The sequence below is a fragment of the Triturus cristatus genome, chromosome 1_2, assembly GCF_964204655.1.
Source record: "Triturus cristatus chromosome 1_2, aTriCri1.1, whole genome shotgun sequence".
Classification (NCBI taxonomy): Eukaryota; Metazoa; Chordata; class Amphibia; order Caudata; family Salamandridae; genus Triturus; species Triturus cristatus.
In genome coordinates this window covers 832,352,486-832,379,373 of record NC_140580.1, presented here as the reverse complement: position 1 = coordinate 832,379,373, position 26,888 = coordinate 832,352,486, and the positions used below count along the sequence as shown (strand labels likewise).

At 46.4% G+C, this 26,888-nt stretch overlaps 1 protein-coding gene across 18 annotated transcripts in view; it reads left to right on the top strand.

The window, feature by feature from the left end:
- Nucleotides 1-26,888, top strand: part of HSPG2 (heparan sulfate proteoglycan 2) — a 903,404-nt gene that overhangs the window by 518,568 nt on the left and 357,948 nt on the right. For all 18 annotated transcript variants that reach the window (XM_085608925.1, XM_085608919.1, XM_085608917.1 and 15 more), the window contains 4 exons: nt 3,074-3,132; nt 17,179-17,343; nt 23,389-23,499; nt 26,073-26,170. In XM_085608925.1, coding sequence (XP_085465051.1) covers nt 3,074-3,132; nt 17,179-17,343; nt 23,389-23,499; nt 26,073-26,170 — 433 coding nt within the window. The remainder of the gene's footprint in view (nt 1-3,073; nt 3,133-17,178; nt 17,344-23,388; nt 23,500-26,072; nt 26,171-26,888) is intronic.

Here is a 26,888-nt window from a genome sequence, read left to right as displayed (position 1 = left end):
TAGTACTGACAACGGATGCATCGCTCTCCGGCTGGGGAGCTCACCTATTACATCACACCATGCAGGGCAGATGGACACCTCAACAAAAGTTACTCCACATCAACCATCTGAAGTTACTAGCCATATTTTAGCCCTAAAATCTTTTCAAACACAGATTTCAGGCAAAGCAGTCCTAGTCCGCACAGACAACATGACAGCCATGTACTATATACAAAAACAAATTATGCAAAAGTTGGTCGCACACTGCTCGTCACACCAGCAAGTTGCCCCAAAGGACTGTGGTAAATGTAGTGGCGACGGCGGGTACGCCTATGCCACGATGTGTAAAAAGAACAGTATGTGTTGCGTTAGCCATCCCTGGACACGTGTTTCGAGGTAGTTGCCTCTGCGCGCCATGAGCGGTACTTGACCTGTTTTAATTACATTTTTGGCAGTCCACGCGGCACCCCTTTACACTGACCTGCTCCCTGCTGACGAGAGGCAACTACCTCGAAACACGTGTCCAGGGATGGCTAACGCAACACATACTGTTCTTTATACATCGTGGCATAGGCGTACCCGCCGTCGCCACTACATCTACCACAGTCCCTTGGGGCAACTTGCTGGTGTGACGAGCAGTGTGCGACCAACCTTTGCATAATTTATATACAAAAACAAGGCGGCACACACTCTCCACAGCTCTCTCAGCTAGCACAGAACATATGGAGATGGGCCATCCCCCAGAAAATCTTTCTCCTAGCCCAGCATGTCCCAGGAGTCCAAAACACTATGGCAGATCTGCTCAGCAGACAAACACAACAAATCCACAAGTGGAAACTCCACCCACAAGTTCTACACCCGTACTTTCACATGTGGGGGCATCCACAGATCGACCTCTTCGCCACCCACGAAAACGCCAAATGCCCAAGCTTCGCCGCCAGATATCCACACCCATTGTCCAAAGGCAATGCGATATGGATGAACTGGTCAGGCAGATTTGCATACGCTTTTCCACTTCTCCCACTCATTCCATTAGTGGTGCGTAAACTACAACAACATTCCCTCAAGCTAATCCTAGTAGCTCCAACTTGGGCCAGACAACCGTGGTACACCACACTGCTGGAACTATCTGTAGTACCGCACCAAAAGTTACACCTCTTAACCCAGAACCATGGAGAGATCAGGCACCCGGACCCAGCTCAGCTCAACCTTGCGATCTGGCTTCCCCCTGACTGCATGAACGTCATTAAAGAAGCTAGGCGACCCACCACTAGAGAGTGCTACGCAGCCAAGTGGAAACGTTTTGTTATGTATTGTCACAACAATACCATCAATCCCCTAGATGTGTCTATTCCACACATCATAGGCTATTTACTACACCTACAAAGATGCAATTTAGCTTATATGTCCATTAGACTGCACCTTGCAGCCTTAGCAGTTTATCTACAAAACAGGCAACATCGATCACTTTTTAGAGTACCTGCCATAAAAGCCTTCATGGAAGACCTCAAAAGAATAATTCCCCCCAGAGTGCCACCCTCACCTGTGTGGAACCTGAACATCGTTCTCACTAGACTAATGGGGCCACCCTTTGAACCTCTACACAAATGTGGACTTCAATTCCTAACATGGAAAACCGCCTTTCTTGTAGCCATCACTTCCCTCAGAAGGGTCAGTGAGATACAAGCACTTACCATTCAAGAACCTTTTCTCCAAATGCACCATAACAAGGTTGTTCTCCGTACTAACCCAAAATTCCTCCCTAAAGTCATTTCTCCTTTTCACCTAAACCAATCTGTAGAACTACCAGTATTCTTCTCGCAACCACAGTCCGTTGCAGAAAGAGCTCTTCACACACTAGATGTCAAACGAGCCTTACTCTACTACATCAAGAGAACACAACCTTTTCGTAAGACCAAACAACTCTTTGTCTCTTTCTCACCACCACTCAAAGGCAACCCCATCTCCAAGTCAGGGATAGCTAGGTGGATTGTCAAATGCATTCAGATTTGCTACCACAAAGCAAAACGAACGCTATCCGTTCCCCCTAAAGCCCACTCTACACGTAAAATAGGGGCTTCAATGGCATTTCTAGGGAACATCCCATTAGATGATATCTGCAGAGCAGCTACATGGTCAACACCGGACACTTTCACTAAACACTATTGTGTAGATGTGCAAATTAAGCAACAGGCTAGTGTGGGCCAGGCTGTACTCAAAACATTATTTCAAACCACTGCAACAGATACGGGTGGTCGCCGCTAAGGATGGGTACTGCTATATAATCTATGCACAGTGTGTAAACTGCAGCTCATATGCCTCGAACGGCAAATGCTACTTACCAGTATGCATCTGTTCTTGGCATGTAGAGCTGCAGATCTGCACACACCCACCCGGCTACCTTTATCTGTTCCAGTCTATCTTATTTAGATACAACACACATGGGCATCTTCACTGTTATTACTACGCTCCATCTTTCCCTGCTGGCGAAAAACAATCTGAGGATGGAGCCGAAGCCCATGCGCAATACGATCCAAAGGAGGAGTCACATACCTCGTGACTTCCAAAGACTTTCCAAGAGGAAAAACAACTGCAAACATTCCGGGCCCAACACCAGATGGCGATCTATGCACAGTGTGTAGATCTGCAGCTCTACATGCCAAGAGCAGATGCATACTGGTAAGTAGCATTTGCCTTTTTCCATGCTGTATCACTGCCTCACAGTGGGTATTTAGGCACACTTGGTTTCAGCTTTTACAATTATCAAGTTCAGTTAGGGGATATAAACCGGCAGCTCAGAATGTTGATTTCCTATGTTAAATTAGAAAGAGAGTGTTGTATCTCCTTCTACCTCAAGTCATGTTAGAGTTTGTATTTAAATATACTCAACGCTGCTTGGAATGCATTGCTCAGACTGTTATGTAATCGAAGGGGCAGGTAAGTTAAGACGTTCACTTGTGACTTTAAGTTGTTCTGTAGTGTGTCCCGAAGCAGATTATAGACCAGTGCGAAGGAACCATGCTTCATGTTTTTCCCCATATGTGTTGTAGTCTAACAGTTTTGCCATTTATCTTTGTATTTTGGTCTGTGACAGATGTGCTCCGGGATATTCCGGGAACCCCAACATTCGGGGCCAGAAATGTGTGCCTTCAGGTAAGCAAGAGTTTCACTGGAATAAAAATTGCCCTCCCAACGAAAACATGTACCTAGATACATATATGAGATGCAATGAAGGCCTTCTAGCGATGCAAGGATGTTGTATTTGACCGCATCATTTTAGAAGTATGACAATGAACCCGGGTGTAATTTATGTGCCACAAATTGAGAAGGATAGAATTTTCTTACAGACATTACCTCAGATTGTTCACAGTGTGCAAGGCTTTGTGGACAGTGCCCCACGTGATGTGCAAACACTGGCTTCCCATCACAATCTTATCAGATTTTTCAAGTCTCTTAATTCTGTAACATAGGCCAAGTCAAGTGCAGACACTTGGTTCCGTTCCTGGCTTGGGTGCTGGGGACCTATTCATTTAATTAACTGTGGGCGAACTACCCAACCGCATGAAATTTAGGAACACCCAGAAAATGGCCTTTTGTTACAAACCTTTGACTAATGGTATGGTACAGTGCAGGTAACCTCGCCGTAGTCAACCATATGTAGAGATATATTATGACTTTACTAAACTCTGCTGTCATCAACTATTATTAAGTTTTTTCCTAAATAGAGCTTTCTTCCCATTTTATATATATAAAAAAAAAAGTGATTTGCTTGCAAAAGGTCTTGAGGTGCTGTTTTGCATCAAGGGATGGTGCATATGTAAAAAGTGGCATGTCAAAGGGTGGGGATTTTTTTATTTTTATTTTAATACTTTTTTCACGTAGGTATGAGCCGCAAACGTATTGCTATACCTTACTAGTGATGTTGTGATATGAAAAGCTACCCAGGGTATATTATTTCAGTACTATCCCTCAGGCCCTACCTGTTTTACTCATTTAACCCCCATCCACATTAAATCTGTCCCTGGAGTGTTGGAGTTTCATTTGTTCTAGCTTTCAGGGTCAGTACTTCGTTGCTTAAGTGGATAGCATGTATGTGAGTGTAAAAGCTGAAAATTACATGTATTATACTAATGATTTTATCATTGAAAGCAAGAATCTTTCTTGCCTTTAAAAAAAAAAAAAGACTTTTTGATCGCAATTACTTTTCATAAAATAAATGTTCTGTTTATGCACCTCACTTGTAGTTTAACACAGTTATTTCTAAATCTCCACAAAAATCTAGGAACATGAGCCGTAACTGTACCCAGTGACTCTGATTTGGGCTCCTAATGTCCAGTATCTCTGAAAGGCGGAGAGTTGTCTTGTTGTTCTTAGACTCGATTAGGCTTCCTCATGTACCTCTAGAGAGTGAAATAAATAATCAAATATGTTTGTGAATTGTTACATGTAATCAGTATGCTCTTCCCCTAGCGACACTAGGCTTGCAGCTTACCAGGGCTACCCTCACGCAGCAAGATAAGCAGTCTAATTACCCCTTCACATGATTTCAGGCCATTCTTAATCTGAGTATATCTGTTTTGATGGGCTCTGTTGTACTGTGCCCCACTGTGTGAGCAGTTCGAGGATGGTGCTCATCCTATGTCTGCATCTTCTGTTGCTGAAAACAAATAAGAAAATGTAGCTGTCTTCCTGTTGTACTTTGAGTCACCACATCACCCGTGTATATATCGTAGAAACACATGGGGTCACAACAAAAATCCTTTGTTTCAGATTCCTAATTTGGAAACAAGCTAAACATTAACGTGCCTAGATTAGGGATGGAAGCGAAAAAGGAGCAGAGTTTGGCGCCTGCAATGACACCAATCCCCAGGTCTTCATATGGCGTTTTTGGAGTGAGATATTGTCCTGGATGCTATCCTTATATAACCTGGTAAATACGAGAAGGGAAAGATCCTCTTATTTTTGGGCATCTCTACAAAGGAGCTTTATTCTGCATGCTAAAATGCGGACTAATATTAACATCCCTAATGCATTCTAGCTATGTGTGCTGACAGCTAGCATCTGAAAGAGACACGTTGGTGATAGATTCCTTACCTTAGAATATCCCCAGGCATCAGACTGGATCCGGAAAGTTTTCGTCAGCAGTACCCCTGCGCGTCTGTAGGCGGCGTCGTACGTCGCTGGTATCGTACGTCGCTGGCATCGTAGCCGCCGAGATGACGTAGTCAGTGCTACTCAGATGCGCCCACGCACGCTGACGCCCGTTCTTTCTTTTTCCGCGCAGCAGCGCAGATCCGAGAGAGAGCGGTACCCCTAGTTAAAAGTTTTAACTTAGTTTCTGACAACTTATTTTGTCATGTACTTGACTCCTGGTGAAATAGGGATACCCAGGTTTAAGTCCTGTAGGGCCTGCCATCGAAACTTGTCCGTATCGGACCCTCACGACGTGTCTCTTCTGCTTGGGACACGCCCATGACCGCAAAGCGTGCACGTCAAAAGCTGCAGCTAACATCCAGTTTCCTCACACAGAGCCATGGAGAAATCAGACACCAAGATCCTAACCAACTGAACCTCGCGATCTGGCTCCTGAAGTCATAGAGTTTGGTTATCTGAATCTTCCACCAGACTGTATGAACATCATTAGGGAGACCAGAAGGCCTACTACAAGAGCCTGCTGTGAGAAAGTGCCATCTTTCTTGCATGGTATGCCCCCACTTTTTGCGGAATTGCTGATGTACTTTGACTAAGTGTGCCCTGGTCTCCTGCCAATCAGGTGCCCAGGGCCTGTGTTCCTTCCCTAAACCTGTGTTGAAGCCTAAACCCAATTGGCATCTCTGGCCACATGTCAGCCCCTGGTAAATGGTACCCTAGGTACCCAGGGCCTTGTGACCAGAGAACGCCCCTAACAGCTGCAGCACTTATTGTGCCACCCTTAGAGGCCCTGTACCCTGACACACACACACACACACACTGCCTTTGCAGGCGGAGTGTCTTGGTGCAGAACAAAACAGAGTCGACATGGCACACATCCCTGTGTGCCACGCCCACAACCACACTGCCCTGGCATACCTCAGTCACCCCTCTAGCTGGGTGCCCTATGCCAGTGGTGTGGGTACAGGTGCATGAGCCCTGTGCCCCTACAGTACCCAGGTCTATTCCTGGGCACTGTAAGTGCAGTGCTGCCATTAAGAGTATATGGTGCTGGGAGGTCGTCAACATGAACTCCACAGCACCATGATGGCTACACTGAAGACTGAGAAGTTTGGTATCAAACTTCTCAGCACATTAAACCCGCACTGATGCCAGTGTGGGATTTAATATAAGATGCACGACCGAGGGCAACTTAGAGTTGCCCCCTGAACCTAACCTACAATCCACGTCCTGTCTGAGGGGCTGTTTATGCTGCCCCACAGCAGACATGTTGCTGGACCCCTGGGTAGAGAGCCATCTGCTCTCCTGGGCCTGCAACAATGCACATCCTGGGCGAGGTGCTAGGTCTCCTCCCCCAGGATGGGCAGGGGAAGCTTCAAAGGAATGCCACCTTTGTGAGCTTCTCCAGGCCACTTGCTGTACTCAGCAACTGGCCCCTACCGGTTCTGACCCCCACTCTGGCGGGAAACCTAAGGGAGGAAAGGGGGTGTGCCAGCCTCTGCCAACCCCACGCCTCAGGTGGGGGAGGCGTGGTGAAGCACATCTCCGGGCTCTCGCCATCTTGAAGATGGGCAGCCCCTGCCCAATAAGGACTAGGCTACTGCCCCCCTCCCACAGGAGAGTGGCAGGATAGGGGGTGTCCCCATTGGCCCCTGCCCGTTACCTACCTGTAACACCCCTAAATTTAGTATTTAGGGACACCCTGAACCTTCCTTCCTCAGATCCAGATTCCGAAACCAGCAAAAAGATCAAGAAACAAGAAGACCTGCCGTGCAGCTGCTAACAAGAGGAAGACACCGACTGATTTGGCCCCAGCCCTACAGGCCTGTCGACCCTTGAACCTGCTCCAGCTAAACCCCGGCGTCTCCAGGGGTCAGCAACCTCAAAAACCCGGGGGACCTGACTGCCTTGTGACTAACCAACTGGGACTCCCACGAGCAGTGGTACTGCTCAAAGCAAGTAACTGACCCCTGGCATCAGCCAGGAACCACGACTCCTGCACACTCTGCACCCACCAAGCCTGGCCTGTGCCGGAGTGGACAAAGACCACAAGGACGTTCCCCCGGCAACTGTGACCCCGAATGCAGCACCCCAGGGCCCACCTGGACGCTCCTGATGACGCCTGCAGCCTCAGAACCAGGGACCCCTCCAACCGCGTCCAGCTGAGGGTAAGATTTCCTGACGCGAAAAGTCACCCCTGCACCCGGCGCCCTGCGGCCCCCTGTGCCCAGCTCCTGGGTGCCTACCTATCCTACAACTTCCCAACTTACCTCTCGAAGTGGTGGTCGCACCTGAAGAATCTTCGTCCCCGAGCTTGCAGCCTTTGTTAGTCACTGAACTTCTCCATTGAAATCCATTGAGCACCCGACGGCTCAAAAGCACCCTGCACCCAGCCGCCCGAGTGCCCCTGGCAGTGCAACCTTTATCCTAATCTACTTTCCCACTTGCCCTGAGTAAGTGACCAGGAGCCCAGCTCCCACAGCCGCGTGGCCTGCTAGCCAGCAGCCACCAACCAAAGGCCCCCTGCCTCCCATAGGATAACATTGGGCCTAACTCACTCTGCACCCGGCTGCCCTGTGTCACTGAGGGTGTTACAACTGTACCTACCTGACCCTGGGAGACCCCTGAGTCTATGCCCAGAATTTTAACTCTGCCAGTCGAGTACTTAACCAAAAGCTGATAACTCACTTTTCTTCCATAGGGTAACATTGACTGGTTTCACTTGGAAATTCTTCTGTCGAGTTTTGAAACTTTAAAATATTCACTAAAATCCAGCCGATCAACGAAAACGAATTTACTCACCTGCTATCATGAGAGCTCCCAGTGCTGGATCTTAGTGCCCAGCACTGACCCTGCAAAGTAATTACAACCGTACTTACCGCTAACTTGATTTCCCTCCATAGGATAACATTGCCTGGTTTTTGCCAGAAATTCTTCTAAGTGTCGATTTTTTAAACTTACAAATATTCCTTAAAAATCGCCTGTATAACAAACGCGCTTTCTTCCAACTGTTTACAGAAGATGCACCAGTGCTGGATCCAGGATCCAACACTGAGTTAGAAAATGTAACTATAACCCTACTTACCTGCTATTTGAATTTCCTCCCATAGGATAACATTGGTGATTCTATGTGAAAAAGTTTCTAAGTGTTAACTTTTTAAATACAATAATATTCCTTAAAAATCATTCCTGTAACCAAAACGTATTTACTTAACCTGTTTCCAGAAACTGTCCCAGGACTGAATCTAGGATCCAGTCCTGAGGTTAGAAAAGTAATCCTAAAAGAAATCAATTGCATTTACTTAGAAATTCCCATTGAGCTCAAGGTTATAATTGTGTTTGAATTGTGTTGCTCACTGCAACAACTGTAACCATTGCATTTAAAAGTCTATTGCCTTTTGAAAAGTATTTAACTAAAGCATCTCATTCTGAGAAAGTATATTTTGATACCTATTGTTGGTTCTAAAATAAAACTGTATGTTCGAGGCATATGAGCTGCAGATTGTACACTTTGCATAGATCGCCATCTGGTGTTGGGCCCGGATGTTTGCAGTTTGTTTTTGTTCTTTGGACAGTCTTTGGAAGTCACGAGTTCGGTGACTCCTCCTTCGGTCCGTACTGCGCATGGGCTTCGGCTCCATCCTCAGATTGTTTTTTTCCGCCATCGGGCTCGGATGTGATACTTCGTGATCCGGCTTCGAACTTTTACGGTTCCAGCCTCGATGGAAAATCCTCGTTCATCGAGTTTCTTCATCTTCTTCATCTCTCGTAGAGGCACTTTTCTCGATTCCACACATCGGCACCGGCCTTCGGGCCCTCCTCGACTCCGGTCCCGGCCGATGAAAAGGACTCCGTTCATAAAGTGCCCAAAATGTGGGTCTAAATTTCCCCACACCGACCTCCATCAGGTGTGTAACCTTTGCCTCTCTCCAGAACACGAGGCCAGAGACTGCCCCGCCTGTAAGTCTTTTCGATCAAAAAAGACCATCCGGGATCGAAGAGCTCGACGCACCATGGCGCACTCATCGACCGCGGCTCCACCGGACATCTTCGGAGACGACACCGGGGCTTCGGGGCAACAACACACCGAGCAGGAGGAAGACATCGTCAGCGCTTCTGAGGCCGACGACTCCGACCTGGAGGACATCACACCGGCGCAGAGGGTCGTGAGTACTCTACCCCCTCCCACCCCCGCGCCCATATCCAAAGAGACTCAGGTTACACCTTCGCCTTCGGGCCTAGGGAAAACCAAACACGCAGCTTCTATCACCCCACCTTCGGGCCCGGTGTCGAAGCCTCACGTCTCACGGCAGCTCGGGCTCGAGCCAGCCTACTCCTGGTGCCGATAAACACCGTTCGGCACCGAAGAAAGTGATGCCCAGCTCGACTCCGAAGCCACCGGTGCCGAAGCCTGGACTCTCGGTGCCGACGAAACACAAACATAAATCCCTCGGCACCGACGCTCCGGCGTCGAAGCCTACCTCGACGCCGAAAAAACCGGAGGTTCCAAAAAAGCATGGCGCAGAGAAACCACCCAAATCCTCGGCTCCGAAAACATCGGCGCCAGCGGACGATTCGGCGCCAACGGACCTTTTTACACCTGATCCTTTTCAAAAAACCTTATCAAAGGATCCAAAGACTGGGCTATTGACTTTGACCGTCAAGAAAAGACATCTTGACACACCAGCTCCTCCTCTACCGCCCAAGCGGAAGGACTCTGCCACATCTCCTCTCAGAGTGCCCTCCCCACCACCTCCTCCATCTCCTCCTCCTCCTCCTCCTCCTCCTCCACCTCTTCCACCTCCTCTCCCTCCCAGGTCTCCGCCACCCTTGCCTCATCACTCCCCAACCCCGTCCCCAGAACCGGATTACGGGGATCCAGATTATGATCCAGCAGACGCCCCAATGGACCCCACACCACCGGGGACCCCAGACCCATGGGAGGATTACCAAAACCCTGACATACCAGATGTACCTCAAGATGACCTCTACCCATCCAGGCCATCTCCCCCAGAGGATTCACTAGGGTTTCACCACTTAGTGCAGAGAGCAGCACACTATCATGTGGTGGAACTACATAGCGAACCAGTGGAAGACGACTTCTTACTGGATACATTTGATATTCAGGATACGTCCACAGCCATCTTGCCCATGCTTAAGGGTGTTACCAAACATGCTGCAGAGGTGTTCAAAGACCCTGTCAGGGACAGGGTCTTAACCCCTTCAGTGCCCATGACGAGATGGTCTCGTCATGGGCCGCGGTTGCGCTGTGCCCATGACGAGACCATCTCGTCATGAACCCCGCCCGCTAATAGAAAGCCCGGCACAGGGCGGGGAAAGGGCGGGGCACGCAAGAGGTTAAACCCCAGAATAGAAAAAAAGTACAAAGCAGCACCCACAGACCCTACATACATTAAGGGCCCTGCTCCTTTAGATTCCCTAGTTGTGTCCACGGCTAGAAAGCGGTCTAACTCCCAGTCCTCAGGTGAGGCTCCACCGCCAGATAAGGAATCAAAACTCTTAGATGCGTCTGGTAAACGCACTGCCTCGCAAGCCGCAAACATCTGGCGCATTGCGAATACACAAGCGCTGCTTGCGCGTTACGACAGAGCACACTACGATGAGCTTGAGGCTCTTATGCAGCACCTCCCGGAGAAACACAAACGTAAAGCTCATGACCTAATACAGGAGGGAAAGCTCATTACTAACACCTCCATTAAATGTGCCCTCGATGCAGCGGACACTGCTTCTAGAGCCATAAATACTAGTGTCCTGCTTCGCCGTCATGCCTGGCTCAGGATCTCAGGGTTCAACCCAGAAGTCCAGGCATCCATACTAAATCACCCCTTTGACCAACAACACCTCTTTGGGCCAAAGGTGGACGAAGCATTAGAAAAAATGAAAAAGGACACGGACACAGCAAAGTCTATGGGGGCATTACAATCCCAGACCCCTAAACGCTCCTTTCGGCGTTCGTCCTTTCGTAGCACAGGCAGAGGCTACTCCACCGATAGCGCCTCTACCTCCTACAAGTCCCCTCCTCAAAATACCTTCTCAAAGGGCTACCAAAGGGGTGGATACAGGGGCAACAACAATAAGGGCAGGGGCAAAACCAACACCACCCGTCCTGCCACACCGCCCGCACAATGACTTCCCCTTGCTCCCCCCAGACCATCCCACTCCGGTCGGGGGCAGACTGCGACACTTTATCCACGCCTGGGAGTCCATAACATCGGACAAATGGGTGACCCAAATTATTCGGTCAGGGTACTGTCTCGAGCTAACATCTACCCCACCCAATATCCCACCAAGGCACCGTCCAATGTCACAGGAACATTCCACACTGCTCAAACAGGAGGTGATCTCCCTCCTCCAAAAACACGCTATAGAGCAGGTCCCCGTCAATCAGCAAAATTTAGGGGTCTACTCTCTGTATTTTCTAATACCGAAAAAAGACGGAACCCTGCGGCCCATTTTTGACCTCCGGCCTCTAAATGCATACATATATTCAGACCATTTCCACATGGTCACCCCACAACAAGTCCTCCCACTCCTCTGTCACGGAGACTTTCTCACTACCTTGGATCTGAAAGACGCATACTTTCATATTCCAATACACCCTTCTCACAGGAAGTACCTCAGGTTTGTGGTGGACGGTCAGCATTACCAATTCACGGTTCTCCCCTTCGGGGTCACCACTGCACCACGGGTGTTTACCAAATGCCTAGCTGTAGTAGCAGCACACCTCAGACGTCAACATATTCAAGTCTTCCCTTACTTAGACGACTGGCTGATAAAAGCCGCGTCCTACGACCAATGTGTGCAACATACAAACAGCACCATCTCACACAAAGCAATATCTCAGGGCCACTATAGACACCTCCAAAGGTATAGCCTATCCCAACTCAGCCAGGATCGCAAGCATACAAGCCTTGCGCCAAACGTTCATTGCTCAGCACTCTCTCCCAGCGAGGGTGTTCATGAAGCTAATAGGGATGATGGCATCTTGCATTTTCATACTGCCCCATGCAAGACTCCACATGCGTCCACTCCAAGAGTGCCTAGCACGACAGTGGAACCAGGCCCAGGGACGGCTGACGGATCTGGTGTTGGTGGACGGCCGCACCCATCACTCTCTGCAGTGGTGGAACACCACAAACCTTTCCAAAGGGCGGCCGTTCCTGGACCCGGTTCCTCAGGAGATTCTAACAGCGGACGCATCGCTCTCCGGCTGGGGAGCGCACCTCCTACACCTCACAATGCAAGGTCTATGGACGCCACAGCAAAAGTCGCTCCACATCAACCATCTGGAGCTCTTGGCGATCTTTCTAGCCCTAAAATCCTTTCAAAAACAGATTTCAGCCAAAGCAGTCCTCATTCGCACAGACAATATGACTGCAATGTATTATATTAAAAAACAGGGGGGGGGGGGACACTCTCCCCAGCTCTCCCGCTTAGCCCAGAGCATATGGAGATGGACAATTCCACAAAACATCTTTATCCTGGCACAGCACGTCTCAGGCATACAAAACACCATGGCAGATCTGCTCAGCAGACAAACGCAACAAATACACGAATGGGAACTGCATCCACAAGTTCTTCGCCCATTCTTCCACAAGTGGGGGCATCCTCAGATAGACCTCTTCGCCGCCCATGAAAACAAAAAATGCCCAAGCTTCGCCGCCAGATACCCACACCCATTGTCCAAAGGCAATGCGATATGGATGAACTGGTCAGGCAGATTTGCATACGCCTTTCCAACTCTCCCACTAATTCCATTAGTGGTGAGGAAACTGCAACAGCACTCCCTCACGCTCATTCTGGTAGCCCCAACATGGGCCAGGCAGCCGTGGTACACCACACTACTACAGCTCTCAGTGGTACCACACCAAAAACTGCACCTGTCCCCATGCCTCCTAACTCAGAACCATGGAGAAATCAGACACCCGGACCGAGCGCAGCTCAACCTTGCGATCTGGCTCCTGAAATCTTAGAATTTGGATACCTTAATCTTCCCCCTGATTGCATGAACATTATCAGGGAAGCCAGACGTCCTACCACTCGAGCATGCTATGCCGCAAAGTGGAAGAGATTTGTTGTTTACTGCCGTAACAATACAATCAACCCTTTAGATGTATCCATACAGCACATCATATGCTATCTGCTCCATCTTCAAAGGTGTAACCTGGTATATTCTTCCATACGCCTACACCTAGCAGCGATTGCTGCTTACCTGCAAAACAGACAGCATTTATCACTGTTCAGGGTGCCCGCTATTAAAGCCTTTATGGAAGGCCTTAAACGCATAATTCCACCCAGGGAACCGCCTTCTCCTGTATGGAATCTAAATGTAGTTCTTACAAGGCTAATGGGTCCGCCCTTCGAACCACTGCATAAATGTGAGCTACAGTTCCTCACCTGGAAAACAGCTTTTCTAGTGGCTATCACTTCCCTTAGAAGGGTTAGTGAAATAAAAGCGTTCACTATACAGGAACCCTTCTTACAAATACATCACAGCAAAGTGATACTTCGTACGAATCCAAAATTTCTGCCCAAGGTCATTTACCCCTTCCATCTCAATCAATCTGTGGAATTACCTGTTTTTTTCTCGCAACCTCAATCTGTTGCGGAAAGGGCTCTACATACACTTGATGTTAAGAGGGCTTTACTGTACTACATACAAAGAACGCAACCTTTCAGGAAGACTAAACAATTGTTTGTCTCCTTCTCTCCACCGCATAAAGGCAACCCCATCTCTAAATCAGGGATAGCTAGGTGGATTGTAAAGTGCATACAAATTTGCTATCAAAAGGTAAAAAGAACATTATCTGTTCCACCTAAAGCCCACTCTACAAGAAAGTTAGGGGCTTCTATGGCTTTTCTAGGGAACATACCCTTGGATGACATCTGCAAAGCAGCCACATGGTCAACAACGCACACCTTCACAAAACATTACTGTGTAGATGTGCACTCCAAGCAACAAGCTAGTGTGGGCCAGGGTGTACTAAAGACACTATTTGAAACTGCTGCAACGGATACCGGTGGTCGCCGCTAAGGTTGGGTACTGCTATATAATCTATGCAAAGTGTACAATCTGCAGCTCATATGCCTCGAACGGAATATGCTACTTTCCAGTATGCATCTGTTCTTGGCATGTAGAGCTGCAGAGTTGTACACGCCCACCCGCCTCCCCGGCTACCTGTATCTGTTCCAGTCTATCTTATTTAGATACAACACACATGGGTTTCTCACTGTTATTACTACGCTCCATCATTTCCCTGCTGGCGAAAAACAATCTGAGGATGGAGCCGAAGCCCATGCGCAGTACGGACCGAAGGAGGAGTCACCGAACTCGTGACTTCCAAAGACTGTCCAAAGAACAAAAACAAACTGCAAACATCCGGGCCCAACACCAGATGGCGATCTATGCAAAGTGTACAACTCTGCAGCTCTACATGCCAAGAACAGATGCATACTGGTAAGTAGCATATTCCATTTGTATACAAAACCATTGGCCTAGAGTTCAGTTCTTGAGTGTGTGAGACCATTTGCTGACTGTGTGTGTACAACAAATGCTTTACACTGTCCTCTGATACTGCCTTACTGCTCGACCAAGCTACCACTTTAGAGAGTAAGGTTATATCTAACTTTAGCCTCTGCCAAACCTCTGAGGACTGAGGACTCTGTGAACACTACCTATTTGGGAACAGTATATACAGAGCCACTTTCTTACTCCTGCTACGAGCTGAATGGAAACGTTTTGTTATCTATTTCAATAACAAAAACTTCAATTCTTCTTGATGCGTCAATACAAAACATCATTTGTTACCTGTTACGCTTACAACAGTCAGGATTAGCTTACACTTCTATCAGACTATCTCGCTAAAATAGCTGCATATCTACAGAATAGGCAACATTTATCGCTTTTCAGTGTGCCCTTAATCAAAGCTTTCATGGAAGGACTTAATAGTCATACCACCGAGACTTCCACCTGCCCCAGTGTGGAATCTTAACATAGTCCTCACAAGGTTAATGGGCCCACCTTTTGAACCCATGCATAAATGTGAAGCACAGTTTCTCTCTTGTAAACTGCTTTCCTCTGCGCCTCCATCGCGCTGGGCTCTGGCCCGATGCTTCCTGTCCCTGCTGCAACCACCCACAAGCTGACTTCTATCACATGGTATGGCTCTGCTCTGCAATCACGCACTACTGGGGATCAGTGATGGTGGAGCTTGCTGAGGTCCCGGGCTGGGAGGCTCACCTTAACCTGATGAATGTGCTTCTGGGTAGTACCTAGGGGGTGGATGGTTCCAGAGCTGAAAAGTTTTTTTTTTTAAACACGGCATTGACGGTGGCCAAAAGAGACATTGCGGCCAATTGGATTAACTCGGAGGCTCCAACCATGGCATGTTGGCACAGGGGTGTGGATTGGTGCGCCGCTCAGGAACGGCCCCTATATGAGGCCAGAGGATTCCCAAAAATGTTTCGCAGAATGTGGGGCAAATGGGTCGGGTGATATAGGATTGACACTTTTGCTGAGCAACCGAGGACTGGGGTGGATGCAGCACTGTCTTTTCCTTGCATGTCAGTTCATGTATGCTGGTGTTCAACCATCTCATTTCTGTTTTGTACCGATAATTTTAATAACTGCTGGTACTGTTCTCTTTTGTTGGTTTCTCACAATCAATAAAATTGGTTATCAAAAAAATAAACTGCTTTCCTCATTGCAATCACTTCACTGAAGAGCGTGTGTGAACTACAGGCACTAACCATTGAAGAACCTTTTTTCCAGTTGCACGGAGACAGTGGTTTTTCATAATAACACCAAATTTCTACCTAAGGTAGATCTGCCTTTCACATCAATCAATCGGTTGAATTACTAGTATTCTTTGGTCAACCTGATTCTGTGGCACAATCGGCTCTACATACCGTAGATGTCAGAAGAGCCCTTTTATATTACATTGAAAGGACAAAATCATTTCGTAAAACCAAACAACTTTTTGTTGCTTTTGCACCCTACCACACAAGGGCAATCCCATTTCCAAGTCGGGTATTGCCAGGTGGATTGTTAAATGCATCCAGACTTGTTATGCAAAAGTAAAAAGAACTTTAACTATACCCGCTAGAGTGCATTCCACTTGCAAAATAGGGGCTACTTTGGCTTTCTTAGAAACATCCCCATAGTTGACATTTTTAAAGCTGCAACATGGTCCACACCGCACACATTTGCCAAACACTATTGTGTAGATGTGTTGGCAAGAAAACAAGCTAATGTGGGCCAGGCAGTATTTGGAACACTGTTTCAGACAACTCCAACAGCTACAGGTTAGCCACCGCTTTGGGAGACTACTGCTGTATAATCTATGCAAAGCATGTGATCTACAGCTCACATGCCTCGAACGGATAATGTTACTTACCCAGTAAATATCTGTTCTTGGCTTGTACAGTTGTAGATTCACATGTGCCTCCCCAGGTACCTGTAGCTACTGCAGTTCTCTCGTTTATTATACATACATATGCATGGACATCTCTATTCTTCACTACTAACTCCATTCTCACTCTCTGCGGGAAAACAATCTAACAATAGATTCGACGCCCATGCGCACTATCACTGAAAGGAGGAGTCCCCTACCTCGTGAGTGGAAAGACTTCTGAGAAGAAAAACAACTTGCAAACATCCGGACATAACACTAGATGGCAGGAATATGCAAAGCATGTGAATCTACAGCTGTACATGCCAAGAACAGATGTTTACTGGGTAAGTAACATTATCCATTCGGATTGGAGATCTGTTACGTTCATTCCATGGAGATAATTGAGCTTCCCCTAAAATAACATCTACGACCATGAACATCAAGACTACCCCTTAAGGCTTAAGAGCATAGACCTTTGATGGCAAATGTTAAAACAAATTGCACAACATGTTATTCCCTCCCTTGATATATATATAGCTGTTATTAGCTTGTCATTTCTCAGACCAAGCAGTGGACTTGCATAAAAAAGGGAAGGTTTTGTGTTTATCACCTCGTTGTTTTCTTTTCTCTGCAGATCGAGCTCCTTTCATCGTTCAGGTGCATCCTCCAAAAGCCACTGTCTCCCCGGGTGGGGAGGTATCTCTGCGCTGCCATGTGAGTGGGAGTCCACCATACTACTTTTACTGGTCACGGGAGGATGGCCGCCCTGTGCCTAGCAATGCCCAGCCTAGAGCCAGAGGTATGTAGCAACCAGTACTTGAAATCTATCAAGTAATCACATTTTTCTCAACCTTGGACACATCGTCTAATCTTGGGCACATAGTCTAGTCTTGGGTGCATCACCTTATACCCTCTTTCATGTAGCTCTTGACATCAGCCGCAATAGAATATCAATATTATGGGATAAAATGGCTGTACTACAACATCACATCAAAAACCATAGGTGGCCTTCCTTAACTACAGATGTTTCTCCAATATAGAAATCAACCTTATGCTTTGCCTCCTCTCTCCCACCAGTCTGCTGACCCCACAGAAAATCTTCAGTCCACCCCTCGCTCAATAATCCACGCATTCACCGTTTCTGCTCCATGTCTTACAATTTATTCCTACCCTGCCTAGTTTTTGCTACATCATTTAACATGTTCTCGTCCTATTTATGTAACATTTCACGCATCCACGGGGCACCTCTTCCCTAACCCTCCCAACTTTTTCACCCAAAGCACATGCCTCACTTCTTGATTCAACAAGCCTTTTTTCCATCCCCACTCTGTGTCCTTCTGCCCTATGCTTATTCTCATTGTGCCTTGCCCCAAATGTCTGTGCTGATGTTGCTTAATCCACATGGACTCTCCCTGTCTCTGGAATCAATTTATATAGCTCGCCACTGTTTCTATTTCTCTGCACCCTCTGTCACCTTATTCTTTTTATATATCCCTCCCATGCTATTTCACACCAATCTTACTCTTCACCCACAGACTCTCACATTTCGAATTTTTCTTCATAACACTGCTCCCTCACTTCCTTCCTCATTGTGAGAAAGTGGATTATTAGTTGAAGTGGGTGGTAACCCTCCGTAAGTAATAGTGGCATCTGGGCTCAATCCTTTGTAGCTGTAGCACAAAGCAGACCGGCTTAATTTAGGAGAGGTGTAAAGCATTTATCAGTACCAAAACAGTTAAAAAGTAGAAAACACAACACAGTAAAAATCTGACTCCAATTAAAAAAATATGGAAATATTTAATGAACAGGTAGACACCAAAACAACAAAAGTCAGATGTAGAGAACTGGAGATATGATTTTTCAAAGTTCTAGATTTTTTTTTAGAGCAAAAAAGAACAACCCACTATCTGGTCAGGCTAGACCGGGTCTAAGTGAAAAGTTAAAAATGACAGCGATGGCGTGCCCTTCGAATACATAGACCAGGTTCAGTCCTGTGGAAAGTTTTACCTTCTGACTTTAAAACTTTATGTAAGTCGAAGATCCTCACCGGTTCAAGGCAGCATGCCGTGTCCGAAACGAGTTCCATGAGGCCAGCTAGCTGTTGATGAAGTCCCAGTGAAGCCATTGACTTTTTGCTGGAAAAGTCTGAGTCAGAAAAGTTGGAAATTTGCGCCCAGGGAAGGCCCCTCGCCTGCCAGATACTTTCAGCATCTTCTCCCACTGCAGAACTCTACCTTTTGGACTTTTTTTGGAAGTCCATCTTCTTTCAGTGGGATAAATCGCCAATCTGAATCCAAATGGCGATGCAAGGTCGGCAACTGCAGCTCGACGGAGGTCCAGTAGTAGCCTCTGGTTCTTTTGGCAACAACCCTTAGAAAAGTTTCTAAGTCCTAGCTTTTAGGGTTAGGCAGGTAGAGTACTCTCTGACACTTATCCAAGTGCCTCTGAACCTTAGGAACACCATTTCGGGGTCAGAATTCCCTCCAGGGGAAACCACCAGCGATGTCCAGGGCAAGCCCAGTTGCAACTGGTCATCTGTGCTATTCTGGAAGGTAACCTTCTTGCAGCTTTTTGTGTCTCTGTGACTTAACAAGAGGCTAGCCAACTAGCCCTTGGAGTCCATTCTTCTGTCCTGTGGCAGCAGGTCCAGCTCTTGGGATTTCTCTCCACAGGTTACAATAGGATCAGTCCCCTTTCTGAAGTCCAAAGGGTTCAGCAGGCACAATCCTTCTGCCTTCCTCAAATCTAGCAGTGTCCACCAAAAGGTATCCAGGGGTGCCACTTTCCTACCTGCCATTGGTTTGGGGGTAGGGGGTGACCCCCTAACCAATAGAGAAAATGTTTCCAGGGGTATCCCCACCCACTTTGACTTGACATCATTTCCGGGGGGTAGGGGATCACCTGAAACAATCCCACAGTTCCCTGCTGTGCCAAAATCCAACATGGCATAATTTTTCTTCTCTAGGTCAGAGTTCTCGGCACACCCTTGATATGTGTCTGGTGAAATGAGTAATCCCCTCCCCCCCCCCCCAACTGCAAAACAAGTTGTGGGACCTGTTTTCCTCCCACTGGGATTGGTGTCACTCTGGCTACTTGGACAATGGTAGCGGCAGGCCTAGGTTTGATTCACATCTGCCTGTTACAGTGGCTGCCACTTTAAAGCTTGTACAGTTGGTGGGCACATCCCCCAGGTCATCCTGACAGGAGGAGGTCAATCCTTCTCCCAGCTAAGGCCCATTTGTTCCCTTTCCTGAGAGCAATTTACACCTTCATGTAGGTTGTCTGGTGCCAGCTGGGGAGTATCTAAGAAAGGGCTACTTGAGGCTTACGCAGGAAAATGCCACCTTTCTCAAAGTATTACATAAAGGCCTCCTGTGGACCATAAATTGACACTATTTCTTCCTAATGGTACACAATTGACCTAATGACTTTACAAATATTTCTAATTCCATTCAAAAACTTCAAACCATATTATTAATAATGTTTGATGTCATCCTGATTGTTTTCTATGGACATGCACACATATGCAAAACTCAAAATTAGAGCTTTTCAAATTAACCACAAGTTTATATAGCTTTTTTGTTATATATTCACATAAGAGTGCATATATACTAGATATAAGACAAACGTTTGGAAAAAATGTACAAAATAATGTTGATTGTCAAAACAATATATACATCACTCAGTAGGTCATAAGATACATTTAGTGTCCATCAAAAGAAAGTTTCCAACAAATATTTATACATTCATTATTTCAATCAATCCTCTTTACAAGCTGAGCAATCGGTGTTCCTGTGTGGTAGGAGAGTTGTGTTTTTAGTGTCCTTTTAGTGTTTCCCTTCTTTTATCAGTCCATCATAATCAAGTGTACAGTAAGGGAATATTCCTCAGTGGAGTTCACTGTCTTCAGCCAAAAATGTGCGCCAACTCGTTTCAACTCTCTCTAAAGGAATCCCTGTGTCCAGTGACAGTCTTCCTCAGGGCGGCATTACCTAATTCTAGGACACTGAATGCAAAAACAAAGTATGTGTCAGTCAATCAATCAATCGATCAAACAACATTTGTAGAGCGCACTACATACCCGTGAGGGTCTCAAGGCGCGGGGGGGGCGCTACTGATCGAACAGCCAGGTCTTGAGTAGCCTCCTGAAGGTCAGCAGGTCTTGGGTCTGTCGTAGGTTCAGTGGGAGGGTGTTCCAGGTCTTGGCGGCGAGGTGGGAGAAGGACCTCCCGCCGGTGGTGGTTCTTCGGATGCGTGGGACGGTGGCGAGTGCGAGGTCGGCAGAGTGGTGCTGGAGGTTGGGTGTGTAGAAGGAAAGTAGTTTGTTGAGGTAGGCTGGGCCGGTCTTGTGGAGTGCCTTGTGTGCGTGGGTGAGGAGCTTGAAGGTGATCCTCTTGTTGACGGGCAGCCAGCGCAGGTTTCTCAGGTGGGGGGGTGATGTGGCCGTGGCGTGGTACGTCGAGGATCAGTCGTGCCGAAGCGTTTTGGATGCGTTGCAGTCGTTTGATGAGCTTGGTTGGGGCTCCCGCATAGAGGGCGTATCCGTAGTAGAGTCTGCTGCTGACGAGGGCCTGGGTGACTATTCTTCTTGTATCTGTCGGGATCCAGCTGTAGATCTTGCGGAGCATGCGGAGGGTGTTGAAGCAGGAGGAGGAGATGGCGTTGACTTGCTTGGTCATGGAGAGCGTTGAGTCGAGGATGATTCCCAGGTTGCGTGCGTGGTCGGTGGGTGTCGGGGCTGTCCCCAGTGCCGTCGGCCACCAGAGTTATCCCAGGCTGAAGGGTTGGAGCCGAGGATGAGCACCTCCTTTTTGTCAGTGTTCAGCTTCAGACGGCTGGTCTTCATCCAGTCGGCGACATTCCTTCATGGAGGTTGGCTTTGGCAGTGATGGGGTCCTTGGTGAGGGAGAGGATCAGTTGAGTGTCGTCGGCGTAGGAGATTATGTTGAGGTCGTGCTGTCGGGCAACGTTTGCAAGCGGGGCCATGTAGATGTTGAACAGTGTCGGGCTTAGGGAGGAACCCTGGGGAACGCCGCAGATGATCTTGGAGGCTTCGGATCAGAATGGGGGGAGGCGGACGCTCTGGGTTCTGCCAGAGATTAAGGAGGTGGTCCATTCCCGGGTTTTGTCTCGGATCCCTACGGCGTGGAGGCGTGCGCGTAGTGTGCGGTGGCAGACTGTGTCGAAGGCGGCGGAGAGGTCCAGGAGGATGAGGGCTGCGGTCTCACCGTTGTCAAACAGTAGCCTGATGTCGTCGGTGGCGGCGATGAGGGCGGTCTCGGTGCTGTGGTTGCTGCAGAACCCTGACTAAGAAGGGTCCAGGATTCTGTTTTCTTCGAGGTATTGGGTTAGCTGTCTGTTGACTATCTTCTTGATGACCTTGGCCGGGAACGGGAGCCGAGAGATGGGCCGGAAGTTCTTGTGTAAGTGATTGGAACAATATATACATAAAATTCTTACCCCTCATTTGTGGATGGACTCGTATCAAGTCTCCCTACATCAACTTGATGTTTAATTGGCCCTCGGTTATCAATCGGTCTCTATAATCATGTTCGAATTGCACATTCTTGTGAGGTGTAGGCTGCAGTCTAAGCCATGTATGGATATAGAGCCTGGTAAATGATTGTATTGCCGTCAGTGGATTTCAAACATACCCATTTGGACCATTTATTTTACCTTTACCTTTAGTCCAACAAGCCCTTTTTTTGTCACTTCTCTGTTTGGAGCAGAAGACTCTTTACTTTGAGCCTTGCATGGATTCTACCAGAGGATTCTCCATTTCCCTCGGTTCCTGGTATAATTTCCGCTGACAGCGTTTAGTTAACGCTCCCAGCGGCGCGTAGTTAAAAAACCCAACTTCCGTGCAGCTGATGTTTTTTTCTTTTTTACGGGCACGGGTGTGGCAGTTTGTCTGGGTTAAAGCTGAAGACTGACGGCATCCTGGAAATCTTCGTCCATTCATTTGGGTTCATCGAGGCTGGTGCATTTGTTATGTTATCTCCAAGATCTTCATGTTCTACTACTGTGCAGCATAGCTGCTAGATAGTGTTTCTAAAAGTGCCATTTGTAATCTACTAATTAAAAATTAGAGTTTGCCATCAAGTATACCTGTCCTACTTTTTAGATCTAATTCACACTGCCCTATGGGCATTTAGCACCAACCTAGGGGTAACTTACAAATATGAACACTAAAGTTTTAAGTGTTTTACAAAGGTTATTTTAGCAGGTCAGAATAGCAGTTTTAAAACTGGCATGCTAAGCTGCAGTGGCAGGGCTAGAGTCATGTTTTCAGTTGTCAATTTAGGGGTGGCACAATACGTGCTGCAGTCCACTAGTGACATTTAGCTTACATGCCCAGGATACAAAGAGTGGCATCTACTAGGGACTTGTAAGTAAGTCAATTATGCCAGTCAGAGCCTAGCCAATTTAACATATTTTTATGGGTCAGAGGATATACTGCGTGCTGGACAGCAGTGCCCCAGTGTTCAGAGCACATACACCAGCAATAAAATCTAGCAAACAGTGTGTGGGAGGTAAACACGTGAAAGGCGCATATTCTTACGCTAATCAATTGTAGTTTTTATTTTTCCATGTATGTTTCGGTCTGTAATCTGGGTCCCGGTCCCATAAAAACTATACCGGATACTGAGTGTGGGACCTTGATTTGGCATTAGACCTTTTCTCCACTAGTTAATGTATCTTTCTACTCACTAGTTATGCATGTCTTTCTGTTAACGTGGGTTTCCTATATATGCCATTGCTTGTTGTCTCTCTGACCATTATCTTTGTGTGAAGAATGCTGAGAACTCCAGGATTCAATGTATCTATTTTCTACTATCTCCAGGTGAAGAGCTTCACTTTCGTAGTATCCAGCCATCTGATGCCGGTGTCTACATCTGTACCTGCCGCAATCTGCAGAGCGCCAATACCAGCCGGGCAGAGCTAATCGTTGAAGGCAAGCACATGACTTGACACATTGCCGGACAAGTCATACTCCACTAGTTATCTGCTTTGTTTCATTCTCTCATTCTCTACATACCCATACAGCAACAATGTTACTTCTACCACCACTATTACTGCCATCACCACTACAACTACTATCTATTGCTTGCACTACAACTATCTTACACCACTAGTGCAGTTGTTTATTATAGAGGTGTACCACAGACTTGAGAGTGAAGGAACCACAGGGTGAAACTTTGAAATGTCTGAGTCTGCCACTATAATGGGTTCTTTGTCTCCTGAGCCCTTTACCACTATACTTGTACTGAAATCTGTTTTGCACTAGAGGGCGCTAATCGCTGATAATGTTCTAATATAGAAGGTCCTTGCACCATAATTCTACAGAACACTACCCTGGATCTTCAGTACCAGAACATTAAATGTTTCCAACAGTCGAGAGTCAGCTCAACTTACAAGATTGCATGGGTTTTGTGTCATTTGTATTTTGGCAAAACATGAAGTGTGCTTTGAAAACTCTGGGATTTTGTTACTTTGAACTGTTATCAGGCAGTGGGATTTTCAGGATACAAAATCTGCCAATGGAGAGGGCTCATTTGAGGCACTCTGTGCGCTGAGAGGCAAAGGGTCCCTGAAAGAATGTAATATTGCATCATGAATATGTCATCCTGGTGCACTAATATGATACTGGGAGATCAGGTGAATTGCTTTTTAGAGGCTTCTTTTAAGGTTAAAGATGATCTTCTGTGTTTAATCGGGTAGCCATGTATAGCATCTACTCCCCCGGGGTTGCAGTTTGGTAAACATGACAATGCCTCTGGGGTCATGGTGGCAGTGACAGTAACAGAAAGTAAGCAAGGCTACACGAGACCTATTTACTGTGTGTAGAATCTACTGCTTGCCATACTTTAGCAGCAGATAGGAGGCTCTTGCGGTAAGGGGGTCAACCCTGTGATGTTATATGGATCAAAGGGTGCATCCCTCCTAGCTATGTCCCAGTGAGGAACATTTTGTGAGAGATCATACATAATTAAAATACTGTTATAATTTTGGAGTGAGCTGTTTTGATTTTTTTTTTTTAATAAATAAGTACAATATGTGATGAAACACTAGATTTTAATTAATACTGCACTATGATGTGAGTTGTTTATTACAGAAGCTAGTGCATGAAAACATTTAAGTGGATGGATAGTGAAAAGATTTGTTTTTAAAGGCCAGTAGACTGGAACACCACAAGTAAAAGATATAATCGCAACCACACTGAGATGATAGAAACTATTTATTGAAAGTTAAGGGTGTAGTGCTGTTCATAGTGGTGTGGTTATCACTTTGAAAACCCCTCAATACAAATCACAAACTATTCACATCTAGGTATTTCTCAGTTAATTTCTTTCTACTTTCCTATATTAAGTTAGATCCAGGTACTCTGTGATGTCATGTAGCATTGAATGACAGATGTTAATTATTGCATTGCTCCTTGATGTTCGGATTTATTCTGTAATTGACAGAAAGTAAAATTGTATTACCGCTCTTTAAAAAGCAAAGCAGAAAGTTTTCTTGCAGAAATAGCGCAGTCATAATTAACACTCAGATTGGTTAACTGGGTTCCTAATTTGTGTGCTGTTGCAACTGAACCTTTATGGACATATTGTCTTTTGTCAGAATATAGAAATTACGTAGGCCTCTTTCTTGTGACTGCTGCACCAATAGTTGTTTGTCCGTGGTACCAGCGCATGCACTGTTAAGAGTCTCAGACAGCACCATACTGTGACATTAATCAGGCATACTGGGCTTTAGGACATTAATCTGACATAGTGTGACTTTAATAGGATACATAATAGTAATCATAATAATAGGATACATATGTGGAAGACAGCAGAAGCCTTCCAGCTCGACTCCCACAGACCCTGAATTGCATCTTTTTCAAAAGTACAAAATGGAGCCACAGATAAATTGTTTGTTGCAGATTGTGCCACCTCCTATTCCAAGTACTTGAAGGGGGGCTGAATTCGATCCATACCAGTATGAGGCTGGTATGGGTTTTGTTAAGAGATCTGAAACGCATGATTTGCCTGCCATTGTTTGGACCATTTCAGTCACTAGTGAGTGTACTGGAGCGCTTAAGATCCCTCATCTATGGTATTGTAGATTGCCTCAGATTTGACCCATGTTTTCCAGCCGACTATTACCATGTTTATTTTACTACAGTATATGTCCCCTGGGGAATTTGGTTAGGTCCCAAGAAGCAATATAATGGGATGCATTTAGTTTTGGTTATTCAAAAGTGATTATCTGAGTTAATCTGTGGAATGGTAATCTGCAACCATTGTAAGCCTTTTTACGTTCAATTCAAATTCTCTTCACTTTCCTCCCTATAGCAACAGGGACTGCAGAGTCCTCATGCCATGTTGGGTGGTGTCTATGATAATCGAAATGAATGATGCATTTGATACCTCTTGTAGTTGCATTTCTTTAGTTCTCTTTTTTTCTTTGCTTTCCAATCAACAAAGGAGTTTTGTGGACTTCCTATAGCAAGCTTTTATTTTTCACACGTTTCTTCTGATGCAGCTCCAACTAAACCAATCACAGTGACTGTGGAGGAACCAAAGGGACAGAATGCCCGAGTTGGGTCAGATGTAACCTTCATTTGCACGGCTAAAAGCAAGGTGAGTTGGTTGAGGAATTGGTATTTATATTTAGAAGCCGGTCAGCCAGGGCTGGTTCTGTGGCTGGGTGTCTGTCATAAACCCATAGAGAAGGGGTGTAGCTACATGGGTGCCAAAACAAAGCAAGTGTATATGAAATGTACCTTTGTTTAGGAAACCAGAATAGATGAGCCAGGCCTTCCCTCTACCGCTTTCATTACACATAGTTGGCTAGCTGAAGATTGGAAAAGTGAAATGTTCTTGAATACCTTGCGAACCATCCTATGAGCATCCTGTCCTTGAAGTACTGGAGCGGTCCTCACAACATCCTGCCAGTTCATATTAAGCCTGACTTGCTACAGCTCTACTTTTGCTCGTTCTAGGCCTGGAGACTCCAACATTTACATTAATAAGAGCTTATGTTCAATGAAAATCATGCTTAGCTATTAATATTATTTGTGTTGTACACATCAGGCACGATTTCATTATTGGTCACCCTATGCAAGATTACCAGCCAAGATCACTGCAGTGCAAGATTGCCAGTAGTAATGTAAAAAGGCTTTGTGAATTTGGTGACCTTCTACCAGGCTAATAAACAACAGCCATAGCTGGAACCCCCCTGGCATCAAGGTAATGATACCAATGTAATAATATTAGAAATAAGTCTCCCAACGCTCCTTGATTCATCATTTAAATATCAGCTTTAAATATCTTTTGAAAATGTGGGATTCTGAAAATA